We start from the raw sequence: 23,377 nt of genomic DNA, 5'->3' as shown, positions 1-23,377 counted from the left end.
TATACCTGGCGAGACATGCTGTGTGATGTACAGCCGGACCTTTAATCTGCACTTATACGCTCTTTGTCTGCACGGTGCAGCCAGGGTATACAGATGAATGCTATTTAAGGTCTCAGTCAAATACAGTATATGGGTTGTAGCAAACGTATGTGGGCTTTTGTTTTATTATTATAAGTGTTCCTACCTCCAGTACTAGCCACAACTGGTCTCCACATTTCACGTCCTTCTTGTAGTACATCCCGTAGAATTTGACAACGTTGGCATGGTCAGAAAGAGCTTTGAGAATGTTGTACTCTGCTTCGATTTCCTCATCAATATCCTGAAAAACAAGGACATAGATCAGTTCAAATTACAAGGCACACACATTTTGACTACAAAGCCATGTTTTGCTTATGTCCAATTATACCAGAAACTCGTGGTAGGATAACACCATGATAAAAAGTCCACAATACAATATCTATCAAGATACTAAAAAACAGCATGACGTAAAACATGACAGAATCGAGACCATTTTATCAGGAAATTCAATAATTTTGTACATCCTTACAGTACTAATCACATTTCCATTTTGTGATGCTTTATGCCAAAAGATATCAAAAAACGAGAGGCAAAATGGTAATGACAGTGATACCAGCTTTCTAAACTATGGAAACAGTTTCAGTTTCATTCTTGGCAAGAGTACAGTGGCAACATTGTTTTCACTCTCATGCCTGTACTGTAAATACGATGCTGGAGACAGGGAAGAGTTACCTTAGCTTAGATTAAATGGAGAACAGCTAACCCGAGTCAACAATCAATGCAAAAAGGGCAAAAATTTCAAGATTTTGTTGCCTTAGAACAGAGCCGAGCTAGCTGTTTTTTTCCTGGTCACAGTCTTTATGCTAAGCTAAGTAACTGTCCTGTGGATGTAGCTTAATATTTAAAAGACAGTTACAACAGAGGTATTGAACTTCTTGTCTGACTCTAACCAAGAAAATGAATTAGCACTTCAGCACACTGTTGCTGCTCTTTAGGACAATTTATGTATTCTCTATCACTGACTCAGGAATTTAATGTGGGTGAAAAGGGCAATTCAGGACATCAAATATAGCAACTAAGGGATATTCTTTAAGTGTTCATTGCAGCTATAGTGTGTGATTAAGGCAAACAAGACAGGAGTATTTTACATAAAAATCTTGCAGTGCATATTTGATTTTAGACAAACACAAAACCATCACGGACATAAATTATTCAGCGTTTTATGTCTGTACCACACCCTGCAATGATAACTACAGGAACTGTTTCATTACAAAATGCAAATGTAATATGATATAGAAGTATTAAACAATAAGATATCCTGGAGTTTACGTCTTTGTAAGGGTCAAGTAAACATAACATGACACAACAGACCCATCTGCAGTGGCGGGAAGTATGGCACTTTACGACAGTGATTCCCAACCCCCCTAAAACGAAGCAAAGTCTGCATGTCGCATCCCACCACAAGTCTGAAAGGGGACCTATTATGCTTTTTTTTCTTATTTTCTGTCATATACTATATATAATGTTACATTGTACATTGGATTTTCTTATAAAACATGGCCAAAGTTTCAAATAAAAAGGGTAAATGTATGTAAAAGTAATCCCTGCACAAAACCTCAGGCTTCAGACTGTTCTGAATACTTGTTTTTTCTACTTTCAAAACAATCTGACGTCAGATCATGACAGATTTCTTTTTATTGTCATCTGTTTCAGACATGTCATTGCAAGTATAACATAAGGTGGCCTACACTGTTACAAGTAGTGTAGGAAAACAAGTTATCTTGTTTGGCGATGTTGTTAATTTCAGCCTGATTTCAGATCATATCCCTGCTGTAACATGTTCGATCGTGAAGATCTTGGTTTAGAGGCTTTTATTGTTTGATTTTCCAAGGTAGAAAATGTTGCAATTCTCTGTTACAGTCATCCCCCAGCTACAGTGATGATGTGGAAGACCCGGAAACACTGACCAATCAGAGCAGACTAAACTCTTTTGGGAGGGGGGGTTAAAGAGAGTTTCATACATGAGGTGAATACAGGAATATTCAGGTAGACAGTATTAGAAACAATGTCTTTTTGAAGTTTGAACCTGAAAATGAGCACTTGACGGTGCCTCTGTGCACCAGAAAAAATGTCAAGTATTCTACTGAAATGCTTCATAAATATTCCAACCTGAAACCAAGCATACTGTAGCAAATGAAGGAACTTGTTAATATAGTTGTACTGTATGTAGTAAGTCTATGCATGAAATAATCAACCCAGTGATTAAAACGATGGTAATGATGGTCCTCACAGGCTAGTGGTCTGTAGATAATCATTTCTCAATAATGAGAAAGAGTAACAAATTCACAAAAGACTAATGACACTTTTAATAGCATGAAGGCTGGGTTTAATAGATGAAAACGGCTGCTCATTAGAGCTGCTAAATAAGCCATACAATTCACTTTACCATCTGAGAAGACAACAGGGGAGGTGACACCATAACATCAGCTACTGACCAGCTACTTTCTATAACTGTTCTTTAGTTTGAAACTTAGAAAAACCCTAGCAATAGGAACTATAAAAGCTTCCATTCTTGTTGTTCTATCTGCAAATAGCAACCTTTTATTAGTGGTAGCACCTCTTGCCCAGTAATGTTCTTTAACTGGTGAATCTAGTGATGGTAGAAAATAGTGTCTGCTTTATAGGATAGATCAGACCCACCAAGCCAGAAGTAACATCATGTATCTCTGCTCTGTGTCAACATGTTCAGGCTAAAAGCCAAACTTGCCTCACACACTTATGCACAGGTGCCAAATGTGTTTTGGCTGAATGCTAAAAACCCTGCACAAGCAAAGGAGCCCAATATTATTAGAGTACTGCCATGATACATCCAACCCATGATAAGCTATTAATCAGAGGCAATTTGCTGAGATAATGGTTGTAGATGGAGGAAGGTAAGGGCTGTGCCAATGAGTCACATGCCTTCCAGAACTTTATACACCTATTCCAACAATTCCTCAATGGGTACATTTACATGCACACTAATATTCCTCTATTACTCCCAATGACAATATTCTGAATTTCATGTTGGCCTTATAAACAGCACAACCCATTTAGAAATTCTGAATTAGAGATGCATGCTCAATAGCAAAGCCCACATTTCTGGTCGTAAGGAGAAACACACTTACTTTTAAAAGTTATGGAACACTTGGATATCAACAGGTTTTTGGACATGCGCAAATATCACAATTACGAACTTTTCAAGAGGGAGGTTGAAGGAATGAAAGAGGGAGGCTGAGTACGTATGATCCAACAAGTCTGCAACCAGCAGGAAACTGTGAAAAAAAGCTATTTTGATGCAAAGAAGCAAAATGACAAGCTGCTCCAGCTACGTTTGGGTACATTAATCGGAGTATGCACGGCTGCATGTAGATGGGAGTATTAGTGGAATCATGAGCCATGTAAACAGCTAAATAACAATACTTTTTCGGAAGAAGGGCAAAAACCTGAATATTTTGTGCATGTAAATGTACTCAATGTAAAGAGGTTGCATCCTTTCTGGAAGGACGGGCCTTTGATCAAGCCTTTTCACTGTTTACCACTGGTAAGTTTCTCAAGTCATTTTGATTTGATACTTGATTGAGTAAACATGGGCTCTGGGTATGATATGAAAGCTGAAAATGTAATGTAACACAAACTCTTGTGACATGATCAGCACATATTATTGTCATGTGTTGTTGTGGGGGTTGTGAACCGCAGCCAAGTAATGAAAAATAAATAGATTACAACATTAAGCTACACCTGAGAACACATGACTCATATGTTCTGGAAATGCCAGACCCATATCACTAAAAAAATACTGTTTGTAAATTGTATAATTTATATCATATATATATAAAATATATAGAGACAAAATAGAATGAAATTTAAGGTACATAATATGACTGATAGGAAATATTATGACTGAACAACTGAAACCAAAACATAAAGTTAACAAATAGCAAGAGAAAAAATGGGTGCCAGATCTAATCTGTGTCGGTGTCTAAATCTCTAAAATACAGATGCTATAAATGTGACAGATATAGGTCCACAAGACAGTAACTTGTTGGCCCTGTACCTCCATCAAAGGCGTAAACACACCACAAGCTTATAGCTGCTTTAACAATGACACGGAGTGAGGACATGATTCAAAATGGCATTGAAACATGTGAACTTTAGACCAATAGGAGTACTATAAAAGAAGTCATTTCAACTGAAACACATTTATGTTCTAGATAAGAAAGTTGACTTACATGGATGGGGTCCAGTATCTTTACAGCCGCTTTACTTCCATCAAGTTTGTTGAGCACCTTGTAGACTTTTCCGTAGGTCCCTTTCCCGATTGTCTCGATGATGTCCCAGGCGTCAGTGGGATCTGGAAAGTTGTCAAAGACAATCGATTTCCCTGATTGTGGAAACATCTTCAGGAGAGATCTCCTGAGAAAGAGAAGCACATGGGTCACTGTTAGAAAAGAGAAAGGTGGCAGGTAGTAGAAAACAAGCTGAACTGCTTATCAATCCATATGAGCTCAGCTGAAGAAGACTTTACTAACCACCAACCGATGGTTACCACACCTGAAACAGAAATATATATTTTTTTTTTATCTTAAAAACACATGTGTTAACTATCTTTAAATTCTAAATACAATACTCAATGCAGAACACAGAAGTGTAACCACCATGAGTGGCTTGTCTAGTGTTCAAAGTGCTGTCATGCTGGTTTGTTTGGGAATTAAACTGCAGGCACACCAAGCGTTTAACTAAAGGATAATCCAGTGATAGCTGAATAGCTGGGGGTTAATTTTTGGGGTTTCCATGGAGCTGCATAATGCTGTAGTGTCCAACAATAAATAAATAATAAAAGAAGAAAATAGCTGTTATTGTGAGCAGGTGAAGCTCCATCAAACACACAGACATGCATGCAGTAAACATGCGTTCATCGTCCTTTGCTTTGCAGGCTTATACTTGCAGTAGCTGGATCTCAGTTAGTGGAGACAGACTTTTGAAGGAAATTTTAAAGGCTGGTTTGAGCTCTAAGTGTGATAAATCCCTGACAAAGAGTGTTGTGTCGTATTCTTGTGCAACAGAAAAGACAACCAACTCTCAGCAATGCCTTTGATTCACTGTTATCTCAGAAGACTGGGGATGCATTTATTTCAGGACTGATGTTACTTCCAATCAACTAAATGCTAGATGACATTATGCCTTTTTTGGAGCAGGACTGACTCATGGTGACATCAAGCGGTTTTATTATTGGGGGATTTAAAAGCAATATAAACACTGATGCATCATGGCTTCCACTAATCTATAGCTCTTTTTAATTTTAGTTAACAACTTGTCATTTAAAGCACAAGAAGTTTTCATTTTTGACAGCTCTTAAAGCTATGTTGGAAAGTTGCAAATTTGGGATTGCAGATCACCTTTACATGATTTGTTTCCCCCAAAAAACTATGTGATAACTGACGACTGCAGGATTAAGAATTTTGCAAATCATAGCCTACCTCTGGAAGTATGATTCTTTGCTTGCTTCTAAACTCTTAAAGTGTTGTGTTTCCTACTTATAGAGCCAGTCAAATTGTCACCATGTTTATTTTTTTTGTGCACTGATGTAATATTTACAACACTATGTCCAGAATCACAATGCAGTACTATCAACACAATGTTAAATGCAATCAGACTAAACAGGATTGTATCTTTGCATGGAAACGTGCAAAGGAAAGTTAGAGAAAGCCAACATCTTATCATGTAAAGGAAAGCACTGCTAAATCCTACACAAACACCTCTAAACACACTGTTCATAAACCCTTCAAGATAACAGTGCCCTCATAGTTTTGCAATCAAAATCAAATCCACCACAACTAAAGCCATAATAACAGCAGAATAAATTGAAACAAACTTACATTGTTCTCTAAATAAGACGTGAAAACATTTTTGGAAAAACAGTTAATCCATTTCTGTGCAAAAGGTTAGCATGGAAGCAGCGGTGGGCCAGCCTGGCCTGGCTGTGAGGGTAAACCACAGAGGAGGAGCTAACGTGAGCTAATCTCACTAGCAATTCCCCTGCTCCAGGGCTGCCATTGGAAACCATCGCTAAGTGGTAGGAGATATGGTGGGATTAGCAGGAATTAGCCACTGCTGCAGCGTGAGCCTTTCCCCATATAGATGCCCATTCATACACAAAAGGAAAGCTGGTTAGAGGCCCTAAGGACACAGTTCTGCAGAGGGCCTCTCCTCCTTTTATTATCAGTGGTCACTTTATTTATGTGTGTTGAAACTGCCCCCAAGGATGCCATCTTAGTTATTTCATCTAAACTTTTTATAATCATTATAATGATTTAAATCAGTTTAATTTAGCTACTGTGGATAAATCACTCTGAGCTAAAACTGGCACACAGACATCATTCTGCAACGATATTATCAGTCATTACCTATGCAGAGCAATTAGATGCCTGTACACATGCATCCATGTGTAGGTAATCGCACTCATGTCAGCCAAATGTACAGTGTCTAAGTAAGCCACAGACATCTTCAATAATGCATCACTGCCTCTATATGTGACAACATGCTGTGACACACGAGACAGGAGGGCGAAACCTAAGGACTCACACTGGACACCTCCAACAGGAGCACAGGCTGCAGGGAAATGACCCCTGAGAGGAGACTGTGTGTGTCTGTGTTTGTGTGGGGTTATCTAACCTTGTCCACCCTGAAGCACCGGCTGATTGTCACTTTTAGTTAGCTGCTAAGGGATGTGGCGTTAACCTCAGTCTGTGTAAGCGTGCAAATAATTGCACATGTATAACCGAGCATACATTCACTGTTTGAACAGATGCACTAGCCGTGGCTTTAGAAATAAAGAATGTAGTTATTATGAATCTCAAAAAATCACATTGTTTACATTTAAAATCAAAGACAAAGTACATTAAAAAAGGCCTAAGTGGAAATGTGCTCTCTGATCTGAGTGATGTCTGAGCAGAGGTTTGGCCACTTGAAGCTCTTTGAGGAAACAGAAGATCCATTTGGCAAAAGGGGACACCGACGTGGACTAATCTGTAACGCCGATGAGTGGGTTAAAGTTTCAGCTTAACCTTGGCACAAGAAGACTGCTGGTCTACAAGCCAAGATAATCTGGCTCAAAGTGAAAAATACTTTCACTTGGAGTGCATGAGTTTTGCAAAAGAACACTGCGATGCAAATAGTCACTTAACTGAAAAGAAGAGATAAAGGTCCTACATCAAGCAAAAAAAATCCCATAATGATTTCTTGTTTGTATAAACAGTAATCAAATTTTCTCCACAGCTTTCATCATAAAATGGGAATCTGTCCAGGATTCAGGTTTATCAGATATACTAAATGTTCGATAAATCCTTGATATAAATAAACCACCCATACGCCCATAGACAGGGGTGGTAATGCACCTTAAACACTGGTTCCACCCACCATTAGGGCCGTAACGGTACATGTATTTGTGTCGAACCTTTCGGTACGCGACTTTCGGTTCGGCACTACCCTGTACCGAATTACTGGGCGCAGGATATTATTTTATTTTATTTTGTTTTATTTTAATTCCGTTTTTGCGAGCCGAACCATTTAAAATATCTAGTTCCCCGACGGACATAATTGAGTGACGGACCAAGTCCCGTAAATCTCCGCTTTCACTTTGTGCAGCGCATTCTTGCATTTTGACAACATGGCGAGTGAGCCTGACGAACCTGAAGACCCACCCGCAAACAGTCCTCCGTTTGGGAACACTTTGATTTCAGGGTAAAATACGAAGATGGAAATAAACAAGTGGACAAGACAAAAGCAGTGTGCCGACACTGCAGAACAGCAGTCGGGTATGTACTTGGAAACATGTCTAACATGCTAATGCATCTAAAGCGACACCACCCGAGTTTGAACGTTAACCGGCACAACTAGAAAAAGCAACCTGGTACAAACTACGATATCGTCGACATTTAAAAAGAAAGAGCGTTTCTTGAATCTGAGCAGGCTTTAAAGCTGACCAGCTGCACTATACTTTTTATTTTAATTGGGTAAAACTGTTAAAGCAGAAATGTATATTTATATTTTCATTCAAAAAATGTGTTAAAAAAACAGCAGGATTTTATTTTTCACTTTTATAGTTCTATTTTCATTCAAACAATGTGAAAAAGCAGGATTTTATATATATTTGTTTCATTCAAAAATTGTGTAAAAAGAGTTAACTGCTGTGGTGGTATGTTTTAATAAGGTTACCAATAAGTAAAAGATATTTAATAGTTGTCTATTTTTTTCATTACTGTACCAAAAAAAAAAAAACGAACCATGACTTGTGTACCGAGGTATGTACCGAACCGAGATTTTTGTGTACCGTTACACCCCTACCCACCATTAACTAAAAGAAGAAGGAGAAGTAGCAGTAGTAGTAGAAGAAGATAAGACCAGACACTAATGCAAACAGTAACATTATTACATTACAACAACATCCAACATGCTCATAAAGGTTCTTTTAGTATTATTGTTTTGACCACAGATAACAGCGCTGGGCTACTCTACAATTGAGTTCACTACAAAATGTTAGCTACAGTAACTGTAGAGTCGACTCATCTAATGCTAATGGTAAGTTAGCAAGGTACAAGAGTGACTAACCAGCTTGTTCATTAGAATAACATGACATGACATGACAACAGGTAATGTAAATAAAACCTGAGTGCATTTCTAAATCACATCAGATAGATTTTCTAATGCAATAAATGACCACACTTTACTTCATGACACCATCAAAGTATGTCTTTTGTTATTGTTTTGACTGAGAAATGGCAGAAATTACATACTGTGGTTTTAAATCTTGTACAGACAGTACTGACCACAGTTGAGATTTTTACTTTGTCTATTTATTCTGACTACATTATCAGCTTAAACACTTACACACTTACTTTTATCAACATTATTATGATTATAATTGTTTTTAATCTATCTTAGATTTGTGAGATACTCTGCTGTTTGGCAAATGTTGTCGTGTTCTGACATTAAATAACAGTTTAAACCAATTAACTGTATGGTTTCTTCAAAGTTCACTCAGGATCCAAAATCAACCTTTAAACTTAAAGAAATACTCATCTGATTTTTAGTGTGATAATTATCAATGTAGACAGATATGAACATTTTTATGTCAATATTATGTTTAGCCATATTGCCCTGCCCTGCAAAAGACAACAACAAATCTAAGGTATCTACCACTGCTTAGCAACTAATAGTAACATAACTTTGTCAAACACCAAGGTAAGCCAGGCCGCTCCTTACAGATTTAAATTTTGGCAAATAATAGCAATTATTAATAATCATATTTACTGACCTTCGAAGGATAATGGTGAGAGGAAACAAAGCGAACACAGGCACATGGATGGTACAGGTAAAGGGCATAGATTTAGACACATACAAACATGCACAGATACACACACAGGTAAACACACACACACACACACACACACACACACGCGCGCACACACACACACACGCACACACACAGCTGCAAAGTGCTGAGCCACTCCCAAAGTTTGCAAATAAGGAATCCAAATGAAGCAGCCATGCTTGCACTCTGTTAAACTAGAGAAGCAAGTAAAAGATGCACACATCTTTTTGACAGCCAGAAGAGTATTTACAAATAAGTTTTTCTATTTTAGCATGAGAGGCATATTTGATTACACAAAAAAGCCAAAAGTCTTCATCATACTTACTCTGCCTGCATTTACATGCTTGAGTATATCAGCTGTGGATGATAACATTAGCAAGCAGGAGCAGGGTGAAGTTCCTGTGTGCCCCAACCTCCTCTGCTATGTATTATACATCAAGAATAAGGAACACAATATTGCAGAGCATACCAAAGTTAATAGGCTCAAGTAATTAGTTTAAGTAATTAGTTTTAGCATGAGGACGTCCAGTCGCCAGCAGCGAGTCTGATAGTGTCATAAATTAGCCCTGTAGAAGACAAGCTAACAACAGGCGAGCACATGCACGGCAGCGAGGAGCGAGTCAGGTGCAACAGGCCATGACTGCACTGGAGTGCTCTCAGCATCGTTTAGCAGTGTCCCATTACACGAGCACTGCTGGGGAGAGAGCTGCTGTGGGGCTGAGCCAGATCTGGACTGAGAGTTCAGTTCAGGGTCTGATGGTATCTGAAGCTTTGCTCAAATAAATTCACTTTGTGAGATGAAGCATTTTTGCATCAATAAATCATAAGTTGCTGCCACTCATTTTGAAATGTTTGTAAACAAGCATTGTACTTGCAATATTTGATCAGCGGCACACCCCAGGGCTGTGTTTTGAGTCCCCTGCTGTACTCCCTGTACACACGACTGTATAGCCACTTTAGACTTCAACACCAGAACCAGCACAAGTTTCCTGATGACACAGTTGTTGGTATACTAACATGTTACAAGCATTACGAGCAGCACAGTACATGGTCTGTAATATGGATTTTTTTGTTTCTGTTTTACAAATAACCCTTTGCTAAGTCCCGCCCCCAGACGCAGACTGGTCAATCATAACATAGCATTGCGCCCACTCCGACAGGGTCTGACAATAACATAGATGTGCTCCACTGACTCTAATGCAATTGTTTCAGATTTCCTTCATTTTCAGGCTGGTTTTGTGGATTTGGAGTTAAATGTTGTGCCTGGGGCACATTGTGTATTAATGATACTCGTTACCTGGAGAGGTTGGAAAAAGATACATGTTCCTTCCCTGTTCCAAAACCAAAAACAAACACTGAAAAGTGTAGGGTTAGCTAGCTAGCTACTGAGGATATGGCCTACTGAATGTATACACATGCTGCTTTTGCTTTATAATGACTGTAACAGTGAAAAAAAGACCGACCCTGCTGTACAGGAACCAGTGAAGGGAAACAGGGAAACTTTGCTGATATTCAACCAGCTGTATGTCCACGCATCATGTGCAGATAAGCGTTGTTTGACTGTCCCTGGAGATCCCTGCCCATGCAGCAACAGAGGTCCGGGTGAAGCCAAACATCGCTCATCTGAACACACTGATGCCACACAGCTGATTCAATATTCCATTCATTGTCTTCTGTGGTGATCAGCAGTGATGTGGTGGTTTACATTTACAATGTGATCTGTAGCCTATAGCCTAGTTCGGCTTTAGCTTCTAACTACATGTATCATTGTCTTTTTAACCTGTTGTTGCTGCTGAGTCAGTTTGACATCCTGGATATATCTTTCAAACACAGTCTGTAGGCCCCTCTGTCTGCTTCTCTCTGGAATCACTGCTTCATTTTTCCAAAAATATGATATTTCTTCAGAGAGTGCAGTTAGTTACAGTGTGGGGTCCATGCTTACTCCGACAGCTTGTCGGACAAAGGTGCAGGGCATTGCGAAAGGTCAATTACCATGAGGTGACATCTCAACTGTTTCTATTGTTTTTTTCTTAGTGTGGACAGTAATGGGTTAAAATAGTTACATTACTTATTACACCTTTATCAGGGTAACTAGTAATGTGTAACCTATTACATTTCAAAAGTAACCTTCCCATCATGGCTTATATGATTATATGTCACAAATTGATTAATATTTCCTTCCCTACTTACAAAAACAAAGTAAACAAAAAGGGTAAGACACTAAATACCATTTTAACTGGACACTTAAACTGATACTTGTTTAGACCATGCACCAAACACTACTTCCACATCTGTTAAGCATGCTAAAACAAAAACTGTTTACAAGCTACTGCCTCACCGCTATTTACACACCTATTTATCTAAATTACAGCTTTCAACGTTAGCAAGCGAAAAGCTCTCTAAACCACTAACATTATTTCCATTCCTATTTAGCATGCTAACAGATTAACTATTAGCAAGCTAAATGCTATACCACTAACATTATTTCCATTCCTTTTTAGCATGCTAACGCACAAACTATTAGCAAGCTAAATGCTAAACCACTAACATCACTTCTGTTCCTTTGTAGGATGCTAACACATGAACTACTAGCAAGCTAAATGCTAAACCACTAATTTCCATTCTTTTTTAGCATGCTAACACACAAACTATTAGCAAGCTAAATGCTAAACAACTAACATTATTTCTATTCCTTTTTAGCATGCTAACACACAAACTATTAGCAAGCTAAATGCTAAACCACTAACATCACTTCTGTTCCTATTAGCACGCTAAACTGCTGTTTCCACACGTTTTTAGCCAAATGGGAGCTGTTTACAAGCCAAACCAATGATTCCATACCTGTTAAGCTAATTACAGAAGAGCTGTTTGCAAGTTAAACTGGTTTCCCATAGCCGTTTAGCTACCTAGGAGCTATTCGTAAGCTAAACCGATATTTCTATTGCGGTTTAGCTAAACTCGCACTGTTAGCTTAATGCTCTCTGAACTACTTGCATTATTTCCACATCAGCTAACTTAACCTGGTAATTCAACACCTGTTTATCTTGCTCACTGCTGCCTTTTTTACTTTACTAGAAGTCTTGTACATTTATTACAAATAACCACATTATTAAAAAGTATAATCAAAAACGACTTACTTTTGTTGATGACTTGGCTTCCTAGAAAGAAAGTTAAATCCATCATTCTAATGAGCTGCTAGCATGTAGTGCTGCAGACTTGATGGCTTATTAAGTGAGAATCTCATTACCTTTTATTATCATAAAGGCCAGTCGGGGATCCAGTGAAAGGTCAATGAAAAACATCTTTGACAACATGTTTGTCCTCCTCTGTTCTGCATGTTAAGGGGAAATTTGATCTTAATTTTGAGAGGCTTTCCCACTAGCAATGCTAATGATGTGTTAAGTAGGTTATTATTTGCCTTGCCATCAAGACAGAGTCAGAATCGGCTATATGGGCTAAATATGTCTGCACAACATACAAGAATTTGACTCTGGTTTTTGCATTGCTTTCAGTGTACTTATACAGAAATAGAACAGCTGCAGTGTGAAGCATACAGTATATGCATGCATACATCTATATACAATATATACAGCATGTATTGGGGAGGGGATTTTGTATGAGATTTTGTATTTATTTTAAATATTCAATTCCAAAACCCCACTAGCAGGTTTAAAAGGCATGTTTTATCTAAAATACACTCTTTATATCATCCCCACAATTTGAAAAAATAGAGATTATTTGTTAGATTTTCATTTTCGAATGGTCTTTGAACACATCATGGCCTCCATCTTAAAAATCACTTAATCACTACATCTAATTTAGAATTTTGCCAAAAATGTACCATTTGTGCAAACCAGATCCTTTAAAAACATTAAATTCTGCACTCCTGACTGCATGGCAAATGTGAAAAAACAGGATTTTGATTTAATCTTTTAACTTTTAAATATCAAAGGGTATGTTTTTTAAAATCTGATAACTTCCACCATGCCAAGTTACTGACATGGCCACTGGGGCTTCAGGAAAAATATTTGTGGCTTTCGGGAGGGTCAAGATAAAAAACAATAACAACAAAAACAAGTCACACCTCAGCCACCCCCCTCCTCTGATAAATAAATTACACACTTAATCATGCCTTCATTTTTACAATGCAAATAACACTTCAAAAACTTTGCCCAGTCACGTCTTTAATGACAGCCTCTTCATGTAGTGGAAAAGTGAGATTTCATGCAGCTATGACTTTCTCTGTAAATTATTGATTCTGCTGAAACTGTCAGAAACTAATTGCTCAAGCAGTGAAGCTATTAATTTATGATACAGACTAACAGATGGCACAGTGATTGTTTTCACCTAAACACTCGGAGGCACGTATCCATCAGAGACAGAAAAAACTCTTGTTAACTAACAAAGCAGTACAAACTATTAGATCTGGATATTCAGCTAATTGTTGTTGTACCGACTCAATCAACATTTTGAATTTTACATCTATATAAAGTTATATAGCTTCAGACACTTGATGTTATCCTTTAGAATAGTAAATAAAAAATGTACTTTGGGCCTCATGCAAGAAGAAATATACAAATACATTTCCTCCAATTTTTGTTCATATCCAAAATTTGTTCTGATTTTGTGAGTACCCAGTGATTTTTGGGATTTACCAAAATTGAGAGCACGTGTCAGAAAGCCCTGTTGTTTTCACAGTCCACAAATTGTTTGTCCAACACAAGGGAACACAAGTTTTAAACCATAAAAAAATGGCATCATATAATCAAATTTAGATTATGTTTTAATAATGATTGGATTATTTAATTTGTGTGCTAAAGAAACACAACTATTGCTCCACTGATCCCAATAATTAATTTCAGTTACTGTGCGTCCCTCTGCTGACCAGTAGTGACATGTAACTAAGTACATTTACTCAAGTACTTGGCTAAAGTACACATTTTAGGTACATTGTTTTTACTCGAGTATTTCACTCTCATGACACTTTCTACTTCTACTCCTACACTCAAGGAAGAATTTTATACTTTTTACTCTACTACAATTATTTGATAACTTTAGTTAGCCTAGTTACTTTACAAAAGATTTTTGCACACAAACCATGTGATTAATCGATGGATCGATTAATCAACCGATTAGAAAATGAATTGGCAACTATCCGATGATTGTTATTGATTAAAGTTATTTTTGCATGCTAAAACATTTCATGGTTCCAGATTCTCAAAAGACTAATTGCTGCTTTTCCTTTTAATTAGTTTAATTATTTTGGTTTATTAAATTGATTTAAAGTTTTCTGCACTGAGTACTTTTTTTTACTTTTGAGCACCTTGACTTTTAATACTTAAATACATTTCCCTGATTGTACTTACATACTTTTGGTTCAGTAACATTTTAAATGTACTTTTACCAAAAACACAGTATTTAAAAAGGTACAGTTTTAATACTTACACTCAAGTAAAGGATCTAACTACTTCCTCCACCACTTCTGCTGACACTGCATTTACAGCATCATAAATGTTTTGCCATGTTTGTTTAACGCAGTCCCAGTCCAGTCCAGTAGACCCGTGTGTTGAAGTCACCTTTTAGATCTTTGTTGTTTTGGAACAGTACAGTGTAACATGACTCCAGTTTGCAAGAAAGCATGTAATAGCAGGTTCTACTCATCTGGAGGCCTCACACTGCTAAATATTTATGGCAGCTGCTCAATTATCAGCTCACAAGAACAAATACATGGCTTCAGCTGTGCTTTTTGTCTTTCACCTCTGGATTTTATTGTTTTATTTTTATTTATTTTTTTGGATTGAGTTTGTGATCATACTGACAATGGGTATAAAAAAATCTGTCTTTAATACAAAAGACTGCTTTGTATTTATTTTTCTCTGCAAAGAAGAAGGAAGAGGAAATTAACGAGAAAAAGACACCCTACAAAATCTCTGTAAAATGTCCAAGGAGACGATATAATTTTTCATTTTTAAAAGAGGAACTGCAATAAGTCCACTGCTTTGACCGAGCCATAAAGCCTCATCAGTCAGTGGGTTTTGGGACCCCTCGTTTTAGCCAATAATAAATCTGGGGGCCAGTGATATCTCTGTCCATTACAGACACACTGCAAATCTCCGCTCTGTCTTCACCTCCTACCAATGACCCCCTCCCCTTGCTCTCCGTCTGGGAGGAACCCAGCATGATCAACGTGCCGACTTAAGTGTGGCTCCCTCGAGCACATCCTGCAGGCTTGGGCGACGGCAGCAAACCAACCTCATTTCCTGCTCCACTGCTTTACAAATGGCTCCTGGAAGCTGAACCAAAACCAAAAGTGGGGGATGCACTGATGGCCATAATAGCCGTATGATTAGAGTGGGCAAAGGTCCAGCTCAGTGTGCAGACTGGACACACCTCCCTGCCCCCTGCCTCATTATTTGACCACTTTGAGAAGAGAAAAATACAAATGATGGAAGATGTCTGTAAAATAAATGATGATTTTTTTTTAAAAAAAATGCCTTTATGCTAATTGCCGGTTTCTTCTCTTATTAGCCTGTTTATGGATGGAAATGTCAGCCGGCTGGTTGGTCTACCTCTTTAGACACCCATCACCTGTTAACTAACCAGATAGTTTTTCAGAAAAAAAAAGGACCTGATACAAGAGGTCTTTCCTTTTAGTCCGGCGCTCCATTGCCTCAGTGAACTTTTGTGCTGCATTTAGAAGTGGTGAAATTGTAATGTTTAGCATTGTAAATGTTTGCCCCCATTTTATTCTCTGCTGGATTTGCTGACAGGCAGCTGGCTAGCTGTGTTAACATGTGGAAAAATGCCCACTGCCCAACGTCCAGTCTTCACTGGCTCCTTGGCCTCCCTGCATTGCACACCACCCAGGTCTGGTGGGAGCTAATGTTAGCTAGCTAACCTTAAAATGTATGTTTTGAATCATTAACAACATATTTAGATTTCATGTCGCAACTCCAACGGGAACAAAAGATAATATTGTTCTCCCCATTCACTGCCATTCATATTTTTTCTGATCTAAGGTCCCATGAGCTCTACCGGAAGGGGCGTGACTTCGGTGCTCTATGCCCAGATGTGCAGGTAACCATAGAAACCATAGTGCCTCACCAAAGACACACACCCACATTCACACATACAAACACACACATGCCACACAAATCTAAATTGGCTACAACAATTATCATTATTATTATTGTTGTAGGTATAAAATATACATATACATATAATATCTATCATTAACCTTCTAACTGGTCAATCACTGCAGTCTAAGGTCTGTTTTTTTTCAGACCAGAGGCAGTTTATAGATGAAATAACATTGCATTTTAACCAAAATTATGTTTCAAATTAGTTATTTCACTAGTAAGCAGCTGTGTAATACGTGGGATAAAGTGAAGTGAGCTGGTTATATTATGGATAGAACCCGGACGCAGAGCAGAGGATTTTTAAAATGTCCAAGCATCCTGTGCAGAGTTGGGTAAGGGTTACTTTAAGTAATCAAAGTACTTTACTGCATTACTTTTTTTAAAGTATCCAGTTACTTTACTGCGTTACTCCCTGAGAAAAGTAACTCAAGTACTTTTAAAGTACTTTTGAGTATTCTACATTTCCTATTGGGCAATGGACCACAGGGCGCTAAGCCTACATTTTTTTGTCTCCAAAATTAAAGTTATGGACCACTTGCCCTTCACTGAGATCCAGTTCTCCCATCACAGCCGTCACTTTGACCAGTAGAAACACAGAACAATCTGCTGCCGTAGACAACTGTATGACAACAACACCCCAGCGTTTTAATATTTCCTCTAGGGATGTTACCACACAGAGTAAAAGGGGGAAATGATGGTGTGAAACAGCAGAGGCACTTTGTCAACCCGCTGAGTTAACGTTACTGTCATTAGCATCAAGCTAGCAAACAATGGTACATCCTCACAGTCGGACATAAAGTAATAACATTAACAAATAGCAGCGGGGCTTTTACTCACCACAGCTGCAGAGGCTCCCAGCTTCATTTGAAACAAACTACATTATAGACATTATAAGTTAACATATCGCACCGTCATTTCAAACTCAACACTTTCTGAATTTCCTTCAAATTAAAAGCCCCTTAAAACCTCGGCTGAGAGAATCCCTCAATTTTCTAAATAGGCTTTTATTGTGAAACATTTGTAGGAACCTGTTGTGGAAGATACAGTAGCTTGACAGTTCACAAAGGCTACAGCACTTCAAATGTAGCTCCTGCCATCTGCTGACGCTTTTAGGTGACTACAACAACATGTCCGCTGGCACATGAACAGACACAGTGACTCAAATAATAGTAAAAGTAATAAAAATAGGACAAGAATAACCCGATGACATCACACACACCGTGAAAGACGACCAGGGCTAATTGGTGAGTACCAATGTGTAGTGTGTCATGTCTGTCGGCCAAGACTGATAGGTTTAACGTTATCTCCATTATTAGAACCAAAAGACAGTCGTTGCTGTTTCGGAGCTGAAGGACCAGCGTTCTAAAAGTAACGGAAGTAACTGATGGCTTGTTCGAAAATGTACTCAAGTATTTGATTACTCAAACAGGAAACTAATGTGTTAGGTTACTCGTTACTGCAAAAAGTAATCAAAGTACTCTAACGCGTTACTTTGTGACGCGTTATACCCAACTCTGATCCTGTGTCAGAGCTACATGTGTGACGTTTTTAACAAATCAAACCGTTTGGAAATTGGTTGAAAATTCAGTGAATAATTCTACTTTCAAATTGTGGAGTACCTCTTTCCTCCATAGATGTACATGCACTACCACCTCTGCTAGCCCTGTACCAAGATGGCGGCGCTTTAGGCACGCCCCTCCACAGTCAATGCGGCATCTATGTATATATGTCTATGGCGATTACAGCTTGTAATGCTGTCCTAGCAGCAAAACATGTTGCTGTGGAAACATTGTGCCCACCCTTTGTTCTCCCCCCAGATCCCTAAGGCTGATTAAGCAGCCTTATGTTGAGCTGCAAACCCCCTTAAGCCTTGTTAGCTGTGTTAGCACCACTAGCTATGCTGTAATTGCTAATGTTGCTAACAGCAATAACATAGTTAACAATACTAAAGGGGTTTTGAAGCTCAAAATGGAATTGCTTACCCACCAGGTCGAGTTAAGCAGAGACCAGAGGGTGAGCACCATGTTTCCACAGTAATGCTGTTGAATGGGGACGAATGAGCGGCACCGCTATTTAGCTAGCTCCTACCAGACCTATGTGGTGCGCAGTGCAGTGAATGAAGAGTAGCAAAATTAACCTATGTAGCAAGATGCATAACTGGTCAAAAATATACTCTGCAGTTAACCGATTAACAGTTAAATGGTTAATTGCTTAACAGTTGACCTTTGGCATCCCTACTCTGGACTGAAAGCTACTGGATGTAAGGCGTTGAATGTTTGTTCAAACATGGTCTCCACAAGATGAATTTGAAAGACTTTGGGGATCCTCTGACTTTTTCTCTAGCACCACCATGAGGTTGACATTTTTTGGATTTAAGTTAAATATCTACTACAACTACTGGATAAATTGTGATGCAAAGATATCTAATAGCACCCAGAGGATGAACCCTACTGACTGTGGTGATGCCCTGACTGCTCATCTAGTGCCACCAGCAGGTTGAAATGTTGAAATGTCAAATTTCACTACTAAATATCAGTATGCTAGATTTTGCGCATGTTAGAATACTGATGTTAGCATTTAGCTTAAAGCATTGTAACATAGCTGACTCTTACGGTTTTTATATCCATACTACCATACTATTTATTATGCAGCATTTAACATTATGTTGGGACATATCCCAATATATAGTATGTGAAATGCTGCATGCCACAAATATCAGGTTGCAGTTTCCAGTATGCAAGCCGACATGCTTTTCTGGCTTTAATGACCTCTGTGCAGCAGAAGATACATGACATTGACTGAGAAACAGACAGATAATAGTTCATAGACAGCTGATGGCAGCTGCAGTGATTATAGTCAATCAATCAGTCGGCCAATCGCAAACAGCTGAGTGACGTTTTGTTGCATCTCCAAGGTAGTGTTGAGTATTATTCTTAAGATGTGCTGCATTTCAAATTGCATACTTTTTATTTCAAATTTCACAATGACTCTGACAGATATCTGAGCAAGAGCGTCCAAGTTCAAGGCTCACTGTTATGATGAAGCACACACCTAAAAATGTTGGTTCCTTTGCAGTCTTTTGGTGTGGGTTTAGGTGTTACATAGCACCACTGCCATACAACTAACTTTTTAAGCTAAGCCCCCATGTATGGTTCTTTAGAGGTTCTCCACTGGTTGATCTGCTTAGTTTAGTTTAGTTTAGTTTAGTTTAGTTTAGATCACTGAGAAAAGAATGAAAACACTACATTAAAATAGCCTGCAGACAACATATTCCCAGAGGATAACATGTTAAAGCAGATGCGTTCAACCTTGTCGCCCTCATTTGCACAGAAATATTCCAGGTTTGAACAGGTAATACATTGTGTTCCTTAGTAAACATTTAGTACAGGATGAAAATATTAGTAATCATTCATATATGAAGCCAAAGTCTCATTAAGAAGCATATTGTCTCCTCCATGGTATTATCTGTTGTCATTCGAGGGTTTCCAGGCTCAAAAATGTGAAATAATATAATGAAAATTGCTTTACTCAACTTAAACAACTTAATATCAGAGTTGTGCAAGAACTTGAGTAAAATTAGTGCAGCACATTTCCAAAAGTCTTCCTCTTTTTGCCACGTATAAAATATTGGATGAGAACCCACGTGCCAAATGTGTGACGTCTTACATAAGCGGTTAATAGGCTTAATTTCCTGACAGGTAACCTACATACTGCTCTGCTGCACTGCGAGCTTCTCACCCACTGATCAGCCACTAGTCTAAACACAGCGAAGAATCATCCTCTCTGAGTGACACCGTACCCATGAGATATCTCATCTTACGAAACACATAAGATGGCTGCATGATCAAATAATCCTCCTCACGTACTGTGCGGAACTGTGCGTCCTTTGACTTTGATGTGATTATTTTAATCTTCTCATTTCACGCATGTTTTGTGTCTGAGAAAAGCATGATAATTAAGATATTTTTAATCAAAACAATGGTTTCCAGTGATTTTTTGGTTAGGAAATGTTACATTCAGCAATGATAATGATGTAGATATTTAAAAAATAAAAAAATACATCATTTGGTCTCTCAAACACATAAAAACACAATTATGCAGTCTGAGCAGGAGCTGAAAGTCCTTTTTGCAACTTCTCTATCGCAGCTACGCTGCTTTTGTATTTAAATCATCCAAATCCAAATAATTGCTCAAATGAAAATCCAAAGCTACTTGAAGACATTAAACACAACAACTGAGCCAGACACTTATGAACAATTAGCTGTAGAAAGATTTAATGAACAGAGAGTCTTACCTGAAATTAAAGTAGCTGTTTTCAGACATGTTTTCAGACCTACTCTGCCGACAAGTCATTTGTGAAATGTGTTAGGATTCAGAACAGTGTAAGAGGTTGAGGACAATTATGTTGTTGAAAATTAAGTGGCTCTGGAATGACAAGTCATTCAGTCTCTTCTAGCCCACTCGTTGAACTCTGCTTGCATTGTTATTATAAATATCTCCGCACTGTGAATTTTCTTCCTCTCTCTAGACAGAAATAATAAACATATCTATATGACAGCATAACCAAACTTGGGTTACATCACTGTTAGATGCTGCAGGGACATTTACAGTTTGATCAATGTGTGTTTAAAATGCTACAAAGATTAGTTCAAGAATCATTTCTTGGTTAAACTGACTTTGACTTCACACTGCACAAGATAAATGTTCTCGAAATAAAAACTTGATTGGATGAGCAGGACAGCACTTCCCTCAGCCCTTCAGGCCAAAGTGTTTACTTTAGAAAGGGGACAAATATTTGCATGACCTGCTCATCTGAATGCTTTTGACAGCAGTTTTGCTGCAGTGGTGGCACACTGCAGCAAGTTTGAGTTTGAAGGACAAGCAGCAGTTCATGAGGGTTGATTGATTGATTAATTGATTGATTGATAAGGGAATTGATTAACACAGTCTCTCCCCACTTTGTGTGTGTGCACATGTGGGAATCGATATCAGCCTCCAATCGCCTCTGACATCGTCAGCGCCCCACCAACTGGACCCTGCTCTGTCCTGTGCCGCCATTACAAGGTTAATTCTAGCCTGAATGACTTCACTGAGGTTGAATTTGTGTTGTATTTTCCCAATAAAAACCCGCAGTCTTTCATTTTGAGGTCACAGAAAGGAAAACATGCATGTAAACATCATGTATCTCCCATGGGGACTGACCTACATGGGCTGAATGTTGTCACTCAAACCCTTGACTCAAACGCCTTTCCTTGTCCGCTCATTTTGTACACTGCTGCTTAAACAATTTATACAAACAGTATAACACTATGCAGCTGTCCCTTTCCTCTCCCTGTACTAATGATATGGTCATACTCGAGAGCTCAGAGTGAAATAATGGCACAGTGTTGGACACAATCAGGCGAAATCAGAGATCGCTTCAAGGAGATTTAAGGAGGGACGCTCTGATTGTTGATGCCTCTGTGATGCAGATCAGTGGATGGCTGGCTGGTTCTGCAGCACCCGAGTCGACTCCGTCTGTGAAGACTGATTGAATAAGGCTACTGATGAGGCTATTGTGGCCGTAGGTACGTGGTGTGAATGCCTGACAGGCCCGTGGCTGTCGTCATTGACTGGCTGCCATTGTGGCAGTCCACTGGGCCGTGACTTTCCCAGCTGTGGTATATAGCATATCATGAGCCACTTAAGTGAGTATTGGGATTGTGCAGTTGATAGACGGATCATTAGGATATCATTGGCACGACCATACACATGCATGAAGCTCTGTTTTTAGCTGATTTTTTTTTCCCTTGCTATGCCTTGAGCATTTTGGAAAGCTTCGCATTTGGGACACTTTATTGCTGCTTTTTATTCTCATCCATTTTCCATTCCTTTTTTTTTTTTTTAAATTAGAGGAGCAGAGGACAATGCAGTCTATAGCATTTCACCTTGTTTGTTGACTAGCTAAGTGGAGGCAAAAATGCCCTGAGGTGAAACTGAAAATAATAAATAAATGCTTGCATAAATTCATTCAATTTAATGCAGCAGTGAGGAGCACAAGCTAATCTAACTGTGGAAGCATAGCAATAGATTAGGAGCCAAATGTGATGCTAATGAATTTGTTGCAGGTTGTGTGATGTGAGTCGGCTCAATGACAGTGTATTTATAGCAGCCTTTGATATACAAAAAAAATGAATTCTCATTTAGACGTCCGTAATTGCAGATCTTAACAACACAGGGCTTCTTTGAGACATTTGTTCATAGCACCCTCTGCAGCTGTGCAGATGTTGATTTCACCTGCTCAAGGGTAGTGACATTCAGTTTGTGGTTATCTGGTTATTTGTGGTTACTATCTGTGTTCTATAAATGTAGAAGGACAACCACTGTTTTTAATGTAAAAAGCTCACAGATTTTTCTTTTCTTTTTCAACGAAACATGAACAAGACTAACGCCTCATTTCCACATGGCTGTGTCACATGCAAGTCAATCAGAAGTACATTCATTCCTATGGGAACCTCCATGATCTCTGACATGTTTGTGAAACTCCTCCTTCTGTTTTTATTTTGGTCGAGAATTTGCCTCGAGTACTTTGAAAATTTTAACTTTTGTGGTAGATTTTGGACAGACTGTATGCACTGCTACCAAGCCCCCAGGAGCAGCGCCAGGTTTTGGAGCCAATTTTACACAGTGGCCAAAAGTAGAATTACACCATGTGGTCACCATCACGTGATGCCATTGGGCCCAAAAAGACTTTCTCCGATAGACTTACATTGTGAAAGAAGAGTCTGTACATCAGTGGATACATTTTTTGTGCATCACAACTCCCGCA

At 38.6% G+C, this 23,377-nt stretch overlaps 1 protein-coding gene across 1 annotated transcript in view; it reads right to left on the bottom strand.

Annotated features, from left to right (window-relative positions):
* The window catches only part of myo3a (myosin IIIA), a 103,606-nt gene extending 82,701 nt beyond the window's left edge, over positions 1-20,905 (bottom strand). Inside the window, exons 1-3 of the mRNA XM_049565300.1 lie at positions 20,864-20,905; positions 4,290-4,473; positions 185-319 (exon numbers count right to left, since the gene is read on the bottom strand). Coding sequence (XP_049421257.1) covers positions 185-319; positions 4,290-4,473; positions 20,864-20,892 — 348 coding nt within the window. The 5' untranslated portion in view covers positions 20,893-20,905. The remainder of the gene's footprint in view (positions 1-184; positions 320-4,289; positions 4,474-20,863) is intronic.
* Between the last annotated feature and the right edge of the window lie 2,472 nt (positions 20,906-23,377).

Source organism: Epinephelus fuscoguttatus, linkage group LG21, assembly GCF_011397635.1.
Source record: "Epinephelus fuscoguttatus linkage group LG21, E.fuscoguttatus.final_Chr_v1".
Lineage (NCBI taxonomy): Eukaryota > Metazoa > Chordata > Actinopteri > Perciformes > Serranidae > Epinephelus > Epinephelus fuscoguttatus.
Note: the sequence above shows the minus strand (reverse complement) of the source record. Positions and strands in the feature narration are given on the sequence as shown.